The sequence below is a fragment of the Brassica rapa genome, unplaced genomic scaffold (genome assembly GCF_000309985.2).
Source record: "Brassica rapa cultivar Chiifu-401-42 unplaced genomic scaffold, CAAS_Brap_v3.01 Scaffold0562, whole genome shotgun sequence".
NCBI lineage: Eukaryota > Viridiplantae > Streptophyta > Magnoliopsida > Brassicales > Brassicaceae > Brassica > Brassica rapa.
In genome coordinates this window covers 1-16,290 of record NW_022610503.1, presented here as the reverse complement: position 1 = coordinate 16,290, position 16,290 = coordinate 1, and the positions used below count along the sequence as shown (strand labels likewise).

General features: G+C 30.5%; 1 protein-coding gene and 1 long non-coding RNA gene across 2 annotated transcripts; one reads left to right on the top strand and one right to left on the bottom strand.

The window, feature by feature from the left end:
• The first annotated feature begins 23 nt into the window (after window positions 1–23).
• On the top strand, window positions 24–8,615 carry LOC117130572. Its single transcript, XR_004453920.1, has 2 exons — window positions 24–3,219; window positions 3,295–8,615. It is a non-coding gene; the product is annotated as an uncharacterized LOC117130572 (long non-coding RNA).
• A 689-nt stretch (window positions 8,616–9,304) lies between these two features.
• On the bottom strand, window positions 9,305–12,365 carry LOC117130571 (protein SHORT INTERNODES). Its single transcript, XM_033283346.1, has 2 exons — window positions 11,411–12,365; window positions 9,305–10,923 (listed from the first exon to the last, which is right to left on the bottom strand). The coding sequence occupies exons 1-2, from the start codon at window positions 12,042–12,044 to the stop codon at window positions 10,550–10,552; spliced, it is 1,008 nt and encodes a 335-aa protein (XP_033139237.1). The 5' UTR covers window positions 12,045–12,365; the 3' UTR covers window positions 9,305–10,549.
• Between the last annotated feature and the right edge of the window lie 3,925 nt (window positions 12,366–16,290).

Below are 16,290 nucleotides of genomic sequence, written 5' to 3'. Positions count from 1 at the left end.
ATACTAATAGCGTGGTCGGTAGTTGAAGTATTGAAGAGACTAGTGTTTTTTTGTAGTATTATATATCGTTTTCTATAGCTAATTAAAAACAATATTTAATATCTGATATAGTAAATGTATGATGGGCACTTTATATATTTGGTTCAATAATTCCGTGCTATAGATATTAATTTGAAAGGTGATATAGAAATGAAATAAATGAAAGGGGACATGCACATGATGTGGAAATGGACAAAAACCATACCGACTCACAATTATGAGATATCACATGATGATGCGGACAAGTCAACGCTTCTTATATCTAGGCCTTACGTCACAAATAGGCTGGGCTTAGCCCAGAAGACCATGTTTAAAAATACAAGCCCAGAACAATTAACAAATTCAGAAAATAAGTTTTTCTTTGTTTTGTTTATTCTAAACAGGCCCGTCTCTTTACTTTTTGAGGTTTCATGCGAGCTGTAATCATCTAACAACACACGAAATATTTTGCAAAAAAAACCATGTGCAAAAACACGTCTTGCACTTACCTAGAAACGGACTTAATTCTAAAGGAGGATGGTTGGCAAGTTTCGCAGCCATCTTCAGCGATCTGTCAAAATCTGCGGGAGCTGCGAATTCAATGTTGGCTTTCGTGCAGCCATATTGTCCAACAAGATTGTCATCTTCTCCAAGTCCTACTGTCCGTATTTTTCAGTCCCTTTGAATCTGAATTTAATTGAAGAGTAATCCGTGTAAAGGTGTGATTTTGTTCAGAGTCGTGCTTATAGCCTTTAAAAAAAAAAGGCATTTAACCTTTTTTTTTTTGGTCAAAAAGGCATTTAACTAGGACCCCTAATTTTGTAAAAATTCCAGAGACCCTAATTACAAAAAAATTTTTTTACATAGTACTTAAAATATTCTCTTAATAACATTTTTATATTTATTTGATTCAGAATTTAACTTCTGTTTAAAATAACTATCAATATCTCTATATTTTAAATAAAATAATAAAGATTCTACTTCTAAAAATTGCAAATATTTAATCCACATTTGTCTTCTTTTATATACTATGAGTTAATTTTATTTTATATATTTATGGAAATTTGGTAAAAAAATATGAAATTTCGAATATATAGTTTATTATATTTAATTTAAATGCTAAGATTTTTGTTTTTTTAACGGATACCAACATTTCAATCCCAAATTTGTATCTTTGTTATTAACTTACAAATTCATATTTTTTATCATGATTTTAATTTTTTTAGTTTATAACATTTTTATGAAGAAGAATCAGAAACGTTGATGTAATAAATTCAAAAAAAACTCAGTGTTATATATATATATATATATATATACATATTTCAAATGTTTATATGATTCAAATTTAAATAAAACTATTATTAACAATATCATGTAAAATATATATTTTTAACTCGTCTCAGGCCTCCAAAAATCTTCGCACAGCACTGATTTTGTTTGGTACATTGCATATCTATTGCTTTCGCTCGAAACGAATTTGACTAAAAGGTTGATTGTTTGTAGTTTTTGGATTAGTTTTTGGTTTTTGTTTTTCCAAAAACCATTTAGCAACCAATCAAAATTTTAAAAGAATAGATTCCCTAAAATGTAGGAAAATTAGTTTTTGCAAATAACTGTTTTCTTAACACAAAAACCAAAAGCCAAGTTTTCATAGTTTTTTTCTTATCTTACGGTGGGTTTCCAATTTTTTTTAAATTGCTTTTATTTTATTTATATTTTAATATAAGAAAAAAATAAAAAATGATAATTACTGTAATCAAAAAAGGTTTAGTAAGATTCATTTTCTTACTATTGGTACTATTTATTAAAATTCGTGATATATATTCTTGTATTAATTTTTTTTAAACAAGAAATAAACTTCTAAAATAATTTTTTTTAATATCAGACCAAAAAATCATTAATCCAATTTTTGAGAAACCAGAAGGATAATAAAGTTTTAAATTCCGAATTCAAAATATATTTATAATTTTATACAGTACTTTCCTGAACTTATAAAAGTACATTTAAATTTTATTTAGTATATTTAAATAAACTAGCTATTGATATTTTTATTTATAATAATATGTGATTTATAAAATATTTTAAAAATACAACTATTTTTTTTAACTTTTTAATTATGTATTTTCATTTTTGAACTGCAGTAATTATGTTGTCATATATATATATCAGAATGGGGGAATTTTACTTCTACACTTTCTTTGGTACCACATTTCAAGTATACCACTAGTATGAAGACATTTTCACAAATACACTTTTCATTAATGACCAAAAGACCATACTAGCCCTAACCTTATCTCTCTCTCGCGATCCTCTTTTCTTTCTCTCTCTCTCGCGATCTTTTTTCTTCCTCTCTGCCTCCGATTCACCGGAGATCCACCATCTCTCTCTCATTCCACCGGTTCTCTGCGGTTCACTCTGCGGTTCACTCTGTCGACTCCTACTTCTGTACAAGATTCCCAACTGGTATGCATCTAATTTCTCCTTTTTTTGTTTGTGTCGATTAATTTTGCGAAATTTCGATTTTGTGGTTACTATAGTCGAAAATCAAACAAGATTGCTTTAGACTTCTAATCTGTACATGTCGATCTAAGATAAACAATTCTGATTGTGAAAACATTGAGTTTTGACAACTTAAGACCCTTTATAACCCTTTGTAAATCTGAGTTATTTTGTAATGTAATTGATATGTTCAGTTCCTGAGAAGCTGTGTTCAAGCTTATATGAGAGCCACAATCCTGCCAGCACACATTTGCTTTAATTGTTGGTGAATGGTCGATTCACAATAAGAAAGTTGGCAGAATCTGAAAGTTTTGTTTTTGGTTCTGCGTTTCTTAACAGTTGTGACTTACGTGTCTGTCTAGTACTCAATGTAGCTCAATATGTTAATTATTTACTCTAATCTCTTGCTTGTTTCTTGACCATAATACAACAAACAGAGCGGTAGAATCCAATGAGATGTGGAAGACTCAGGAGCAAGAAAACGAAAGGCTCAAAATAAAATCAAGAGAGGAAAGCAGCAACAGCAGTAGCCAAATGAAGTGGAGTAGTAGTTTCTCGAAAAGGAGTTTGGATAAGAAATGTAGCTCCATTAACGAGGAGAGAAAGATCACTCATCAATCATCATTGGACAAAAGATTGTACTTGGATGATGATGATGAAGGTTTAGGAGATGATGAGAATTGAGTCTTTTCTCCAATCACGGTATATATGTCTATTTGCTATAGCTTCTGTTACCTTTAGCTTCCTTCATCTTCTGAGTCTCTTTGTAAATGACAGGAACAAACGTGGGAGAGGCTCTGTTGGTCCTAGGATGGATGAAAATGTCCCTTATCTTCCCACCGAGAAGGTTGATCAATTGCAAAGTTCTGATACAAGGGAAAGGAAGGTAGTCTTGCTGCAGCTTGGGCTCTAGCTAATCTATATTATCTTGCATGTTAGAAAGCTCTTATAAGGGTTTATAAAACTATTTATAAGAACTTATAAATCATTTTTAAGGTTTTAAAAATATATTTATAAAAGTTTATGAATCTGTATATAAGGTTTGTAAAAATATTATAAGAGTTTAATAATCTTCATAACACAATTTATAAGAGTTAATAAATCTTTTTTAAGAGTTTATAAATCTTTACAAACATTTAGAAGTAAAATATTCATAAAGCTATTATAAGTGTCTATAATTCTAATATAAATGTTTGTAAATTATTTATAGTAAATAAAAGATTATTTATAATGGTTTATAAAACAATTAATAAGACTTTATAAAATCAGTCTATAAGGTTTTTTAAATATATTATTAAAGTATAATTCATTTATAAGAGTTTATAAAATCCGTTTATAAGGATTATAAATAATTAATAAATGTTTATGAATGATTTATGAAGATTTAGAAATCATTTATAAATATTTATCAATAGTTTATATATATTCCTCATGTGGTGGAAAACAGCAAGATGATGTAGCAGAGGTTTGTGGGGATATTGAGTTTGCTGTATAGTTCATAGCTAAGAATAAGAGCGAGTGTCTCCAAGAAGAATGGGGAGTGTTGGGGAAGTCTCCGGAGGCGGCTTTAGATGTGGATCAGACGATCTTCGTGGTTACGGCGGAAGACGTGGAGAGGAGCAAAAGACGGTGTTATGGGCAGCAAGAAACTTCTCCAGCAAGAAGATTTGCTTGCTTTACGTCCATCGTCCTGCTTGGCCTGCCTCCTGCAGTGAGAATCTTATGCTTCTCTTTCTCTCTGACTTAACTATTTTGTGGTGAATTATAGAATATTTATGGATGTTGAATTGTTCTTGAGTGTAGATTTGCTCATGAATCATGATTGAATCTTACCGAGTCTATATATATATCCTTTAGTTGATTGTGGATGATGTTAATGATGTACCTCTGTTTGCTAAGAAAATCTGAGAAATGATATAATTGTTTTATAAAGAAGAGGCAGAGAAACCATATCAAATTATATCATCATAATAAAATCCTTATAAGACTTTATAAAGATAATAAATAATTTATAAATATTTATAAATCATTTATGAAAATTCAGAAATCATTTATAAACCTTTATCAATAGTTTATATATATATTCCTATAAATGATTTATAAACCTTTATAAAATCACTTATAAGAATATACCAAATATTTATAAGGTTTTATAAAATCATTTATAAATATTTAGAAAGGTAATTTCATTTATAAAGTCTTAAAAATCATTTATAAGATTTTATAAATCTTTACATTTAGAAGTAAAATATTCATAAAGCTATTATAAGTTTAAAAAGTAAAATCGATGATATAAATACATGAAGATGCTCGTTACTAATTTTCTGAAAAACGAAACTAGAGTAAATGTAAAGTACAAATGATTTACAGCTTACAATCACTTATAAGAACACGTGTTATACATATATATATTACAGAAAGACATGTGTCTTGTTTCTCTTATATGTGTCAAAAACATATATATTACATATAAAAACACGTGTCTTATCTCTCTTTCTGCAACTCCAATCTTCTTGAAAATTGTGTTTCCTTCTGAAAACATAAAAACATAAGGCTAAATATATATATTGTTTTACGGTTTCTTTTATAAGGCCTTATAAATATAAAAATTGTAATAAATACCTCAAGCGGATTACCTTTATAAAATCACTTATAAATTTTATAAGAGCTTATAAAACCTTGTATCAACCATCTATAAAGTTTTTAAAACATATATAAATATTTATAAGATTTTATAAATCTTTTTCAAGAGTTTATAAATCTTTTTCAAGAGTTTATAAATCTTTTATAAGATTTTATAAATCTTTACATTTAGAAGTAAAATATTCATAAAGCTATTATAAGTTTAAAAAATAAAATCGGTGATATAAATACATGAAGATGCTCATTACTAATTTTCTGAAAAAAGAAACTAGAGTAAATGTAAAGTACAAATGATTTACAGCTTACAATCACTTATAAGAACACGTGTTACACATATATATTACAGAAAGACATGTGTCTTGTTTCTCTTATATGTGTCAAGAACATATATATTACATACAAAAACACGTGTCTTCTCTCTCTTTCTGCAACTCCAATCTTCTTAAAAATTGTGTTTCCCTATGAAAACATAAAAATATAAGGCTAAATATATATATATATATATATATATATATATATATTGTTTTACGGTTTCTTTTATAAAACCTTATAAATATAAAAATTGTAATAAATACCTCAAGGGGGTTACCTTTATAAAATCACTTATAAATTTTATAAGAGCTTATAAAACCTTGTATCAACCATCTATAAAGTTTTTAAAACATATATAAATATTTATAAAACTATTTAAAAGGGTTTATAAAACTATTTACAAGAACTTATAAGCTATTTATAAGAGTTTTTACATTTATTTATAAGTGTTCATAAATTAATTTACAAGGTTTATAAATCTATTTATAAGAGTTTATAAATCACCAAATTAACCAACTTTTCACTATTTCTTTGCTTATTAAGGAACATCATTCTTTTACAGTTTCTTTTATAAGGCCTTATAAAAAAGTATAATTGAGTATTGAGATGATTGAGTATTGAGAGATACTTGAGGTTTCTGAATTTATAATGGTTTATAAAAATTTATAAAGGGTTTACAAAACCACAATGTTAGATGAACGTCTCAGTTCTGCAGATGCACATAATATATCCAGACCAGATATATAGCCTTCTAGGACCTTTCTCACAGAAATAGCAAAAGCCTGATTAACAAGAGTATAGTGGCTCTTGTTATTGGCTTCTTCATTTTCACCTACTTTACAGCTCCCCCATGTCCCTCAACTTCCAACTTGAAGTTCATGAAATGGGTCTACGAAGTTATGGAGAAGAAAGACCAAAGAACCAAAACAGCCTATGTTTCAAAGAATCTGTCCCAAGGCGTCAGTGCTTGATAACCAATGCCACAAGCTCAGACTTTTGTGGGTTGTCCTATCAGCTGGCTCAGAGCATAATCCATAAGAGAGCTTATGTATGCTAATAAGAGAAGAACACCTTGCAGGGCATTCAACGCCAACCTAACCAAACTTAATTCCTATTAAAAAGCAACAAAATTGTCAGAGAATGTGGCCAAAAGTAGAAGTAGTCTCAATATACTTCTTTCATTTCATCTAAGCACTAAAGATATTCCATTGTTCTGTAATTGATTACTAAGAATAGAAATCTGAGAACATGACATCGTAATCTTCCCTAAGATAATGATTTCGTCGTAACTCAATACAGTACATCGAGTACTAAACTCAAATCAATAAAATTGATACTTCTTTTCCCCCAAATCATTTCCTATTAGGTTTCCGATCCTAGCCACTCAAGTGAAATGCAAAGCTCATGTTTCCACGCATACAAACATGAAAAGCGTAAATGGTGAACTTACAGAGGCAAATGAAGAAGACGGAGGAGAAGCACGAGTTGGAAGAAGAAATTGGCAGCTCTGAGAATGTAAGGACTCTCAATTACTTGGTGGAAGGTAAAGCTCCTCCTGTTTGAGCTTCTCCAGAAGCGAATCAATGCTCGTCGCCACCGTCATTATTTCTCAATCGAGGAGAAAGTGAGAGATCGTCTTGTTCGCCTGAGCTTGTAGAGTTTTTCAGCTTCGTCGGAGAATTCGTCAGCGCCGTCCGGAGAACTCGTCAGGATCGTCGGATTTGATCACCGTCGAATTCGAAATCAATCTGGAAACTCTCAGATTTGGAATTGAGGGAGAACGAGAGTAATTTAGGTTTAATTATTCAGGGGTATAATGGTACTTTGTCTATTAAAATTTTAATGGTAAAGTTGAAAAGTGTAAAGTTGAAAAGTGGTATTAGGAAAGTGGTATTAGTGGCAATTCCCCTATCAGAATTGTGGTTCATATATCTAGCTCGCATTATTTTCTCTTATAAAATAAATTTATTTTTAAGTGGTAATATTTTGTATTATTTGTTGTTCATAGTAAGTAATATTTTACTACTAATTTTTATTTCAACTCAAACAAAAATAATCATTCAAGTTTTCTAAAACCTAAAACTATACAAAAATCAGAAATTTTAGATAAATATTTTAATATTTTATAAAAACAAAAACCAAAAGTCAGAAACCAAAATCACCATTCGTGTTTTTTCAAAAACTAAAATCTACTGCAAAATCAAAAACTAGAAACTAAAAACCAAAATCTAAAAACTAAAAATCAAAAACCAAAAACTAAAAAATAAAATCTAAAAACTATCTAAACAATCATCACCTAAGAGTAGTCTGTGTGGCTTGTATTTTTGGGCCTATTGATCCCCTCTTCTCGTTCAAAAACAATTATCATTTGGGTTTTTGGAGGTTTCGCCATCTTCTTTCTTATTAATTTTTTTTTCAAAATATAAGATTCTAGTAAACAATATTCAAATTATCTTGACTGAGAATCATGAGTGGAATGGGATGAACTAAAAGTTGGTTTCGGTACAAAAAATAAGGCCCAACAGTATTGTTACTTTTTCTATTTTATGGTGAGACATTTTATAAAATTCGTTTTGGAAAGCTTCATGCTGTTGTTTGTGTGGTCCTAACTAAAGGCTTCTATTTTGTCCCCCTGAAATGCAATGATGCCAATTGCAAATTTGTCTCTTATACGTGTCTCTCTCTAATTGGTTTACAAAAGGAGAATTCTCTCAAGACCCCACTTGCCTTGTGATACTTAAAGTAGCTCTTTAATCACCACTCGTCCTCAAAATGCTTTCTACGTACAATAACATCAAATTATTGGCAAAGTATATTTGTTTGTGAAGAAGAAAGAAAAGCAATTAACTTTTTCTAAAGAGGATTTGGAAGACAAGTGCGAGGTTGTACGGAGGAAATCTCGGTATCAAATCAGCTGAAATCTGGTGGGTTTAGGGTTTAATGGAGTTATGGGACCAATTGATTTACATATTTTGTATAATATATTGTTTTTTTTTTTTTGAACACAGTATAATATATTGTTCTTACTGTAAAATCACAAATAAAGTGATCTGTGTGTATAACTTTTGGACAGTCTTCACATGCATCCCCATGCACCATTTATTTCTTCTTAACAAAATAAATCATCCAAATTAGTATGGGTTGGGTCTAATCATATCATCACGGCGTTCTTGAGGTGACATATATTGAATAATGAAAAAGAGAGGGTAAGGAATAAAAATGTGGAAAGAGGTGATTTTAGGTCCAAACATGTATGCCTGCAGAAATGAAGACGCAGACCAATTTTTATTCTTTTTCTGTTCATTCCACTCACCCTCATAATCTGCAAAATCTCTCTCTCTCTCTAGGTAAGTGCTTAATAACAACAGAATCTACGTACACACACAAAACATAAATTATATTTATACTGACGCCTAAGTACATTTATATTTACGTGGATGGATTCTCGAGTCGAGGGAAACACATACAATGCAAGATCGGACTTTTGGAAAATTGTAGTATAAGCCAAACAACGCATAGTATATGTGAAAAATGTGCAATGATAAGACGAAGTCTATATGAATGCTTATTTTTTTGTAAACTTATATTGATGCTTATTACGATTTTTAAAAACATAAATGTCGATGTTGCAGTGAGGACGTTTGGTTCAGTAAGTAGAACTTCTCGTCATCTAAGTATCTCTCTATCCCTTCAAATGTAAATGTACTGACATTACATCAACACACAAATCAACTCTAACCATTATAAACCTAGTTATTTTAAACACACTACATCAAAAGATTATTAGTTTTTAGTTTTAATAATTTAAATACATTATTTATCTATAATTGACTAATTTCATTATATCACATTTGATTTTATATTTGATTTTGTTAAATTTTGTAATTTTATGTCTTCATTATTTATTAAAAATTATTTTAGAGTTAATTTATATATTAGTTTGTTTTTATGAAAAAAATTAGTTCAGCTAAATTTACATTAAAAACGAAAAGTACATAATATGTATTTTTACAGTTTGATATAATCGATGATAATTATTTGAGTATATTTTAAATTAAAATATAATTAATATAATATTTTAATTTTTAGCAAGGTAAGAAAAAATAGAAATATTCTCTCCATATACAAAAATTGAAGTTTTAGTTTTTGTATATGAAAGATAGATGTTTAAGACTTTATTTAGTGCATTTTGCTTTAATTAAAATATTAAATCTAGCAAATATAAGTCTACGCTAATTAATATATTCATGTGACTATAGTCAAATGAAAAGTAATAAAATATATTAGTTTAATAATTGGTATGATAAATAGCATTCACTAAAGTAACATCAATTTTGGTAAAACTATGTAATTTTGGAATTTTATTATAGATAAAATCACACTAAATTTGATATTTTGGAGTTGGCTTCAAAAACTGCTTAAATTTAACTATCAAGTATACGAAGTGATATACATACGACCATATTGACAAACAGTAGCCGCCTATCATATATACCTATGCCAGTTTGTCTGTGATTGTTTTGCCAAACCCACAGTAAAGCTCAGTACATGTTTCCCACGGTTTCCAATATACAAGTATATTTCAACATTAATTGATTTTACAGAGCAAATCACATCTGTAATTAACTGACAAACTTCTTAAAATTTTAAATTCGACGTCCAAAAAAGTCTTGAGTTGAAAATTGAAAAGAACAAGCCTGAGATTAGCGATCAGAGTTGAAAACAGCCAGCTGGAAAGCTGTTGATGTGAGCTTCCACAGATACAGACTCGTTGACTTTTTTGATATTTGAAAACTGGACTGGATTATATACTCCAATAATACAATAATACAAGGTACTTCCAGATAAAAACACTATGAACTTATAATTAAATTTTGTAGGCAGGTAATAGAGAACTTAACTTTTTTTAACAGAAATTGTACATAATATTAAAAGACAGGTAACGATTTAAATATAGAATATAAACATTCTCAGGATTTGGAGATTAATCTTTAAAACACTGATTAACGTTATAAACTCCTCTTCCTCCGTTCTACAAACCCTAGTTGTACTGTAAGAATTAAATGGCTATGATCTGTCAAGATCTAGGGTTGGAGAAGAAGTGTGTACCAGTGATGAAACTGTTGTTGGAGGTAGGATAATTAAGTGAGGCAGGATCAATGTAATGATCTGAAGTGGAGCCAACGACTCCATTGTTGCAGCTCACCTTTGCGCTTGACGAGGAGGCCGATGGCCCTGCGGTTATGAGATTCAACGGCTGAGATCCACCGTCCGAGGAGCTTCTCTCGGCCGGACCTTGGTCGTAGAGAATACCTTTGAATACGTGACCGCCTATACTCACAGCTGTTTTGTATGCATATTCATCTTCTCCCTCATCAACCGAACTCACACGCACACACTGGAAAGTTGCAGATGAGCTAATTTCCGGTGGAAAATTTCCAACCTGTAGCCCTAGGTGAAAAATAATTATGTGATCAGATGTTTGATTACATGTGGAGAAATAAAATTTAATGTAAGATTTGTTTGTTTATATAGAAAAAGATTTTATAAACTTCTTTCAAAAAAAAAGATTTTTAAAGTGTTTTCAAAAAAAATATTTTTAAGTTAATGGCAACAAATAAAAACACAAATATCAAGATCAGCGAGAACAGTGTCCTGCTGTCAATCCAAGAGTCAGTTTTACTCATACACAGTGTATATCTTCATAACAAAACAAAAAAAAAGTTGAAAACTAGTACAAACTTTTGTTCTTCTCGAAAATGAAAAAAAAAACAAATAAATACCAATAAAAAAAGCTGATCAAACAATATAGGGTTTCTGTTTCTGCAGTTGTAAAAATTGAAATTAATCAAGGTATCCACAATGCTTTCATTTTACCACTATATTTGAACGCATGGAAAGAAGCAAAAAAAAAACAGAAAGTGGAATTATGGGATACCTAAGGTGTTATGAGTGCACACAAGGGAAGTAGATTTTGCTGGGACTGGGAAATGCTCTCTCGGCCGTTTAGGAACGTTCTCACCTTGCGGATGCTGAGAGGAGGCAAGCTGCTGTTGGCGTTCCCGGCGTTTGGCGGCAGGAACCCACGTGCTTTTCACGTGAGTGGGACACTCAAGGCCTCGGCTCTTGCAGCAAGTCCTGCACCTCATGTGAGCGCAATCTTTCTTAGCTTGGTTCCCACAGTCCTGGCAGCTGGGTCCGCCGCCGCCGCCACCACTTCTCATCATCGTTAAACCGGAGGCTTCACCGCCGGAAGCTTCAATTAAGCTCCGGTTGCTTGGACCAACGCCTAAACCAGCAGCGGAAGTGTAGAGATTCAGCCTTTGTTGCTGCTGCTGCTGGAAAATGATTTGTTGATTGTTTGAGTGTTGCCATAACTCAAGTGTTCCTTTGTAAGAAGGAGCGATATCACCACACCCAGCGTTTGCGTTTGAGTTAGGGTTTCTGCACCAGAGCCAAGATTCGTTTCCGGATGGAGAAGAATTATTATTTGTATTAGTAGTAGTGGCGTCTTGGCGGCTTCCTCCTCCATCTACTCCTGTGCCGTTGCCTAGCGAGAAAAAGCCTGCCATAGTCGGACACAACCAGCCATATATTACCAAATTTCAAGGGCTTTTCTTTTTCCACTTAATCAACACTCCCACATGTCTTCTAATCTTTCCACAAGAAGAAACGATCAATTGGTGAGGAAGATGATATTATGTTATCTGGTTTGTTTTAGAAATCGAATAAAGCTTTTGGAACTGTGAAAGTTGGATTGTCGGTATAGAGAGTATTTAAGAGAGATTCGAGCGATCAGAGAGTTTTGTTTCTCTTCTGTCTCGCGCTCTGCAACGCCGCCATGTCCTTAATGCTCCTCTCTGACTCTTTCCCCTCTTATTCTCTCTCTCTCTCTTCTTTTTTTGTTTGTTTTCCACAAACGCTCATCGCCCAAAATATATCTATACCGTTGATCATCAAGTGTTCACGATCCAGCGGTGCCTATGTTGCCACGTCTTTTCCACTCTTCGGTCTTTTCCACCGGAAAACACGCTCCCTCTTACCTTTTTTTTTGTTTGTGTTTTAAAGAATCTCTACTAGTAATGTTGTTATTGTTTTCTTTATATATATCTCTATAATTCTAAATTTACATTTTCAAATCATGTATTTAATCAAAGCTGTGAGCTGAGTGCGGCTGAGGAACGCCGGCAATACCCGCATATATAGTTGTGTTCTTTTATAGATTCGCTGGTTATGGTTTCAGTTCATCTGTGGCTTAAATTATCCTGTATTGGTTGGATAGTGCACCTGTGGCTTTAATTAAACGCGTAAAGGTTGCAGATGGTAAGCAGATGCTTACTCGCTCATGTTTCCAAGGAAGCAAATTATTATTACTATTATTTATATACACAAAGAAAACTAAATAATTAACGTTAAGTTCTCAATTATTTGTGCTGTGTACATTATATGTTTATTACTATATTGTATAGATTGTTTAATGTAGAGTCTATATAGTGTACACACATACACAAATACAAGTATATCATTTCTCCCGTGTGTCGTTTTTGTCTTAATCATTATTATACTAGTCTACAAAGAAATGATCTAGTATCTTAGAGCACCATTAACGGATAGAGAAAGAACTTGGATATCTAAGCTAAAAAATTTCATCTTTATTAGATAATTATAGCTTAATTAAAACAAAAAAAACAATGAAAAAAATTACATGTAAACAATTGAATTTCTAACAGGTCGTAGGAAAATCGGTTTTAAGATACTTTTGTTTCGTCTCTTTTTTTTTTAATAATATAATACTAGTGGTTAGACACTCATCTTCGTCCCATCGTTAATGCTGTTTGAGAATTATACAAAATATGGATGACAGCTATAGGATTGGGAGAGTTGACTAATATGAAGAGGTATAATTTAAGTCCTTCCCGTTAGAAATGCCCACGGCTGTGCGCGAAAAAAATGTGTATTGAAGGAAAAGCGAGAGAGTGAAACTGGAATTCTGATGTATTTGCTATTTACGAAATGGATGAAAGTTAGACATATACTTCTTTTGTTTCTAAGTAAATGTCATTTTGATATTTCACACAGATTGAAACAAATGAATAAAATGTAATTAAATCTATATTAATTACACATGTTTGACTATAATATTTAAAATAAATAAAATTATTTATAAGATCAATATACTTTGCAATTAATTTAAGTTAAAAGTAAATAAAATTGGTACTCCCTCCATATTAGTTTAATTGATGTTTAAGAATTTTGATTTTGTTTCAAAATAAATGATGTTCTCACCATTCTAGGTGAAATTTAATATCATTTGAAAATTTTAACCAATTATAAAATACTGCATCTTTTTTTATTGGTTGAATTAGTTTTATTTGATGTTATTTATGTAACCAAAGTCAATTATATAAAAGTTTGTATTTTTAATATTTGTGTAAAAACCTTAAACACCTTTTAAAATGAAAAAAAAAGAGAGTATTAAAATTAGAAAATGACATTTTTTGTGTAACAAAAAAAATGTTAGAATGGTATTTAATATGAAAGAGATGGAATAAAAAACAGAATAATCATATCACCAAAATCGTGATATTTTTCTTCCTAAAAGGTATATAAGTATAATATATATCTGTAAGTGTATGGACATACTAATTGATAATTTTACATAGCGACTGTGACGATTTAAGGGGGTTTATTGTGTGTAGAATGTACATACAAGTGTTATGGATGAATGAAAAAGAGGAGAAGAAGGGGAGATACAATCATTCATGAATGAGAAATTAAGAGAGAGAGGGTAAAAGGGCAAGTGACATTCTCTCAGATTTTATTCGTGTATATTAACAAGACTACAAACCCATAGTTCCAAATATCTTAATAAAATCGATTATTTATGCAAATAACAACAAATTCGTGACTCGTCACAAGCCCAAACTAATCATTTGAAATGTGAACATTGAAATTAGTACAAATAGATTACTTTTCCCAAATGTAAACGCTTAAAGGCGAAGAGTTATTGTCGCTTCTTGAGCCCTGTGTTTCCTTTTTAATGTTACCAGTAGCTCAAGGATTCTGGTTATTCTCTAGCTGATGCTCCAGGTAATGGATCGAGCGAACTTAATTAAGAAAACCTTTTAAATTGAATCATTTTGTACGAGACAGCTTCTAATTTGAACCATTATTCATGCATTCGGGGTTGATTAAAAAAACAAATTTAGCCTTACGTTAGAAAAGTAACTAAAGTTTATATTTTCATATGCACTTTTTTACAAAAAAAAACCGCAGATCTTAAACCATTTCCAACAATTCACTCTATTTTTCATTCTAAAATAAAATAACTTTATAATAGAGTTGAATTATATTCTAATAGTATCTGTTTTAGAGTGAAAGATAGAGTGATGAACAAAATTTTATATATAGCTCTATTTTAGAATAAAAAGTTGAGTGAGGCTGGAAATGGTTTTAGTATTCTAGTAACTTTTTTTTGGTCAAAGTATTCTATTAACTACAAACAAAATTTGTTGCCACTGTTCTGGTATCAATTTGCACATCGACACACATCTACCATCCAACATTTCAACTTGATTCGGTATATTATTCCCACGAGCAAAAACAAGAAAAACGAAACATGGAAAGCACTTTATAAATAGAGAATAAAAAAAGTGAGTATGGGGTATAGTGTTTGTTGCCTTCTCAATATGACTTCTACATTAAAACTTCTATAAAATAAATCATTTATTACTTAACTGGATCGTTTTCTTACATAGGCAGAATTGGAGAAAGAAAAGACTGTTGTTTTGACAGTCACCCGCTCTTTGCTTTTCTACACTCTTGTTAGTTTTCAAAACGAGAAAGCACGATTAGTTAATTATCATTGTCGTCATGTACCACATGGATCCCATTTTATTATAGAGTCCATGTCCCCTTTATATATTTCTCCTTATACTCAAGATATTCACCATTGAAAATGAATGCTAAAAAGAGATTTTTCAACAGAAAAGAGAAGATATTTTCACCATTCAAAGGAAAGAAATCTGAGTAAAGATTTTGTTCATGTGGGTCCCGAGAAGTGGAGTCATGGTTACTCCAAATGTCATTCTCATGCACATGCAGACGCTTATACTGTTTCTAAACTACTGTATCAGTTCAGTTAATTACTGAATGCGACATATTAATCTATTTAACTACTGTATATTTCACATAAAACTTATTTACCCCAGTGTTAATTATTTATTAATTTCACGAACTGTAACATTTTTTTAATATATATACATTATATAACTATATAGGTAACTCACACTTAACTGGGTCGTGGCTTGTGGGCAGTGCCGTGCGAAGAGATATAGGGGCCTGAGGCGAAATTATATTTTTTTTTTGTTTATATAATTTTATGCGTATTATATTTAAAATTAAATAATTCGAAATAACTTATTTTTGCCACATGGATTAAAAATTAGAAAATAAAAATGATACAATTAGAATGTAAAATTTTTGATTAATTTATTTTGGTTCTTTAATAATTTTCACCAAATTATCATAGTATATAAAATGTGATGTAAATTATTAAATAGTAACATAAAAATGAAGGTTTTTTTTTTGTTAAAATGATGATACTTTTAAGAATATTAAATCTCTAAAAGTTAGTTACTTTTAAATGTTTTACATTTACTTATATTCAGAAAATGATACAAAATATATAAAACCAGATAAAACCTTAAAAATCAACAAAAGTTGCTTCAATTTTTATTTCTGTGATTTTTTCAGCAAATCATCTTAATTTGCATGGGTTAGAACTTAGAAGTTGATGATTTTAAAAAATAATTAAAA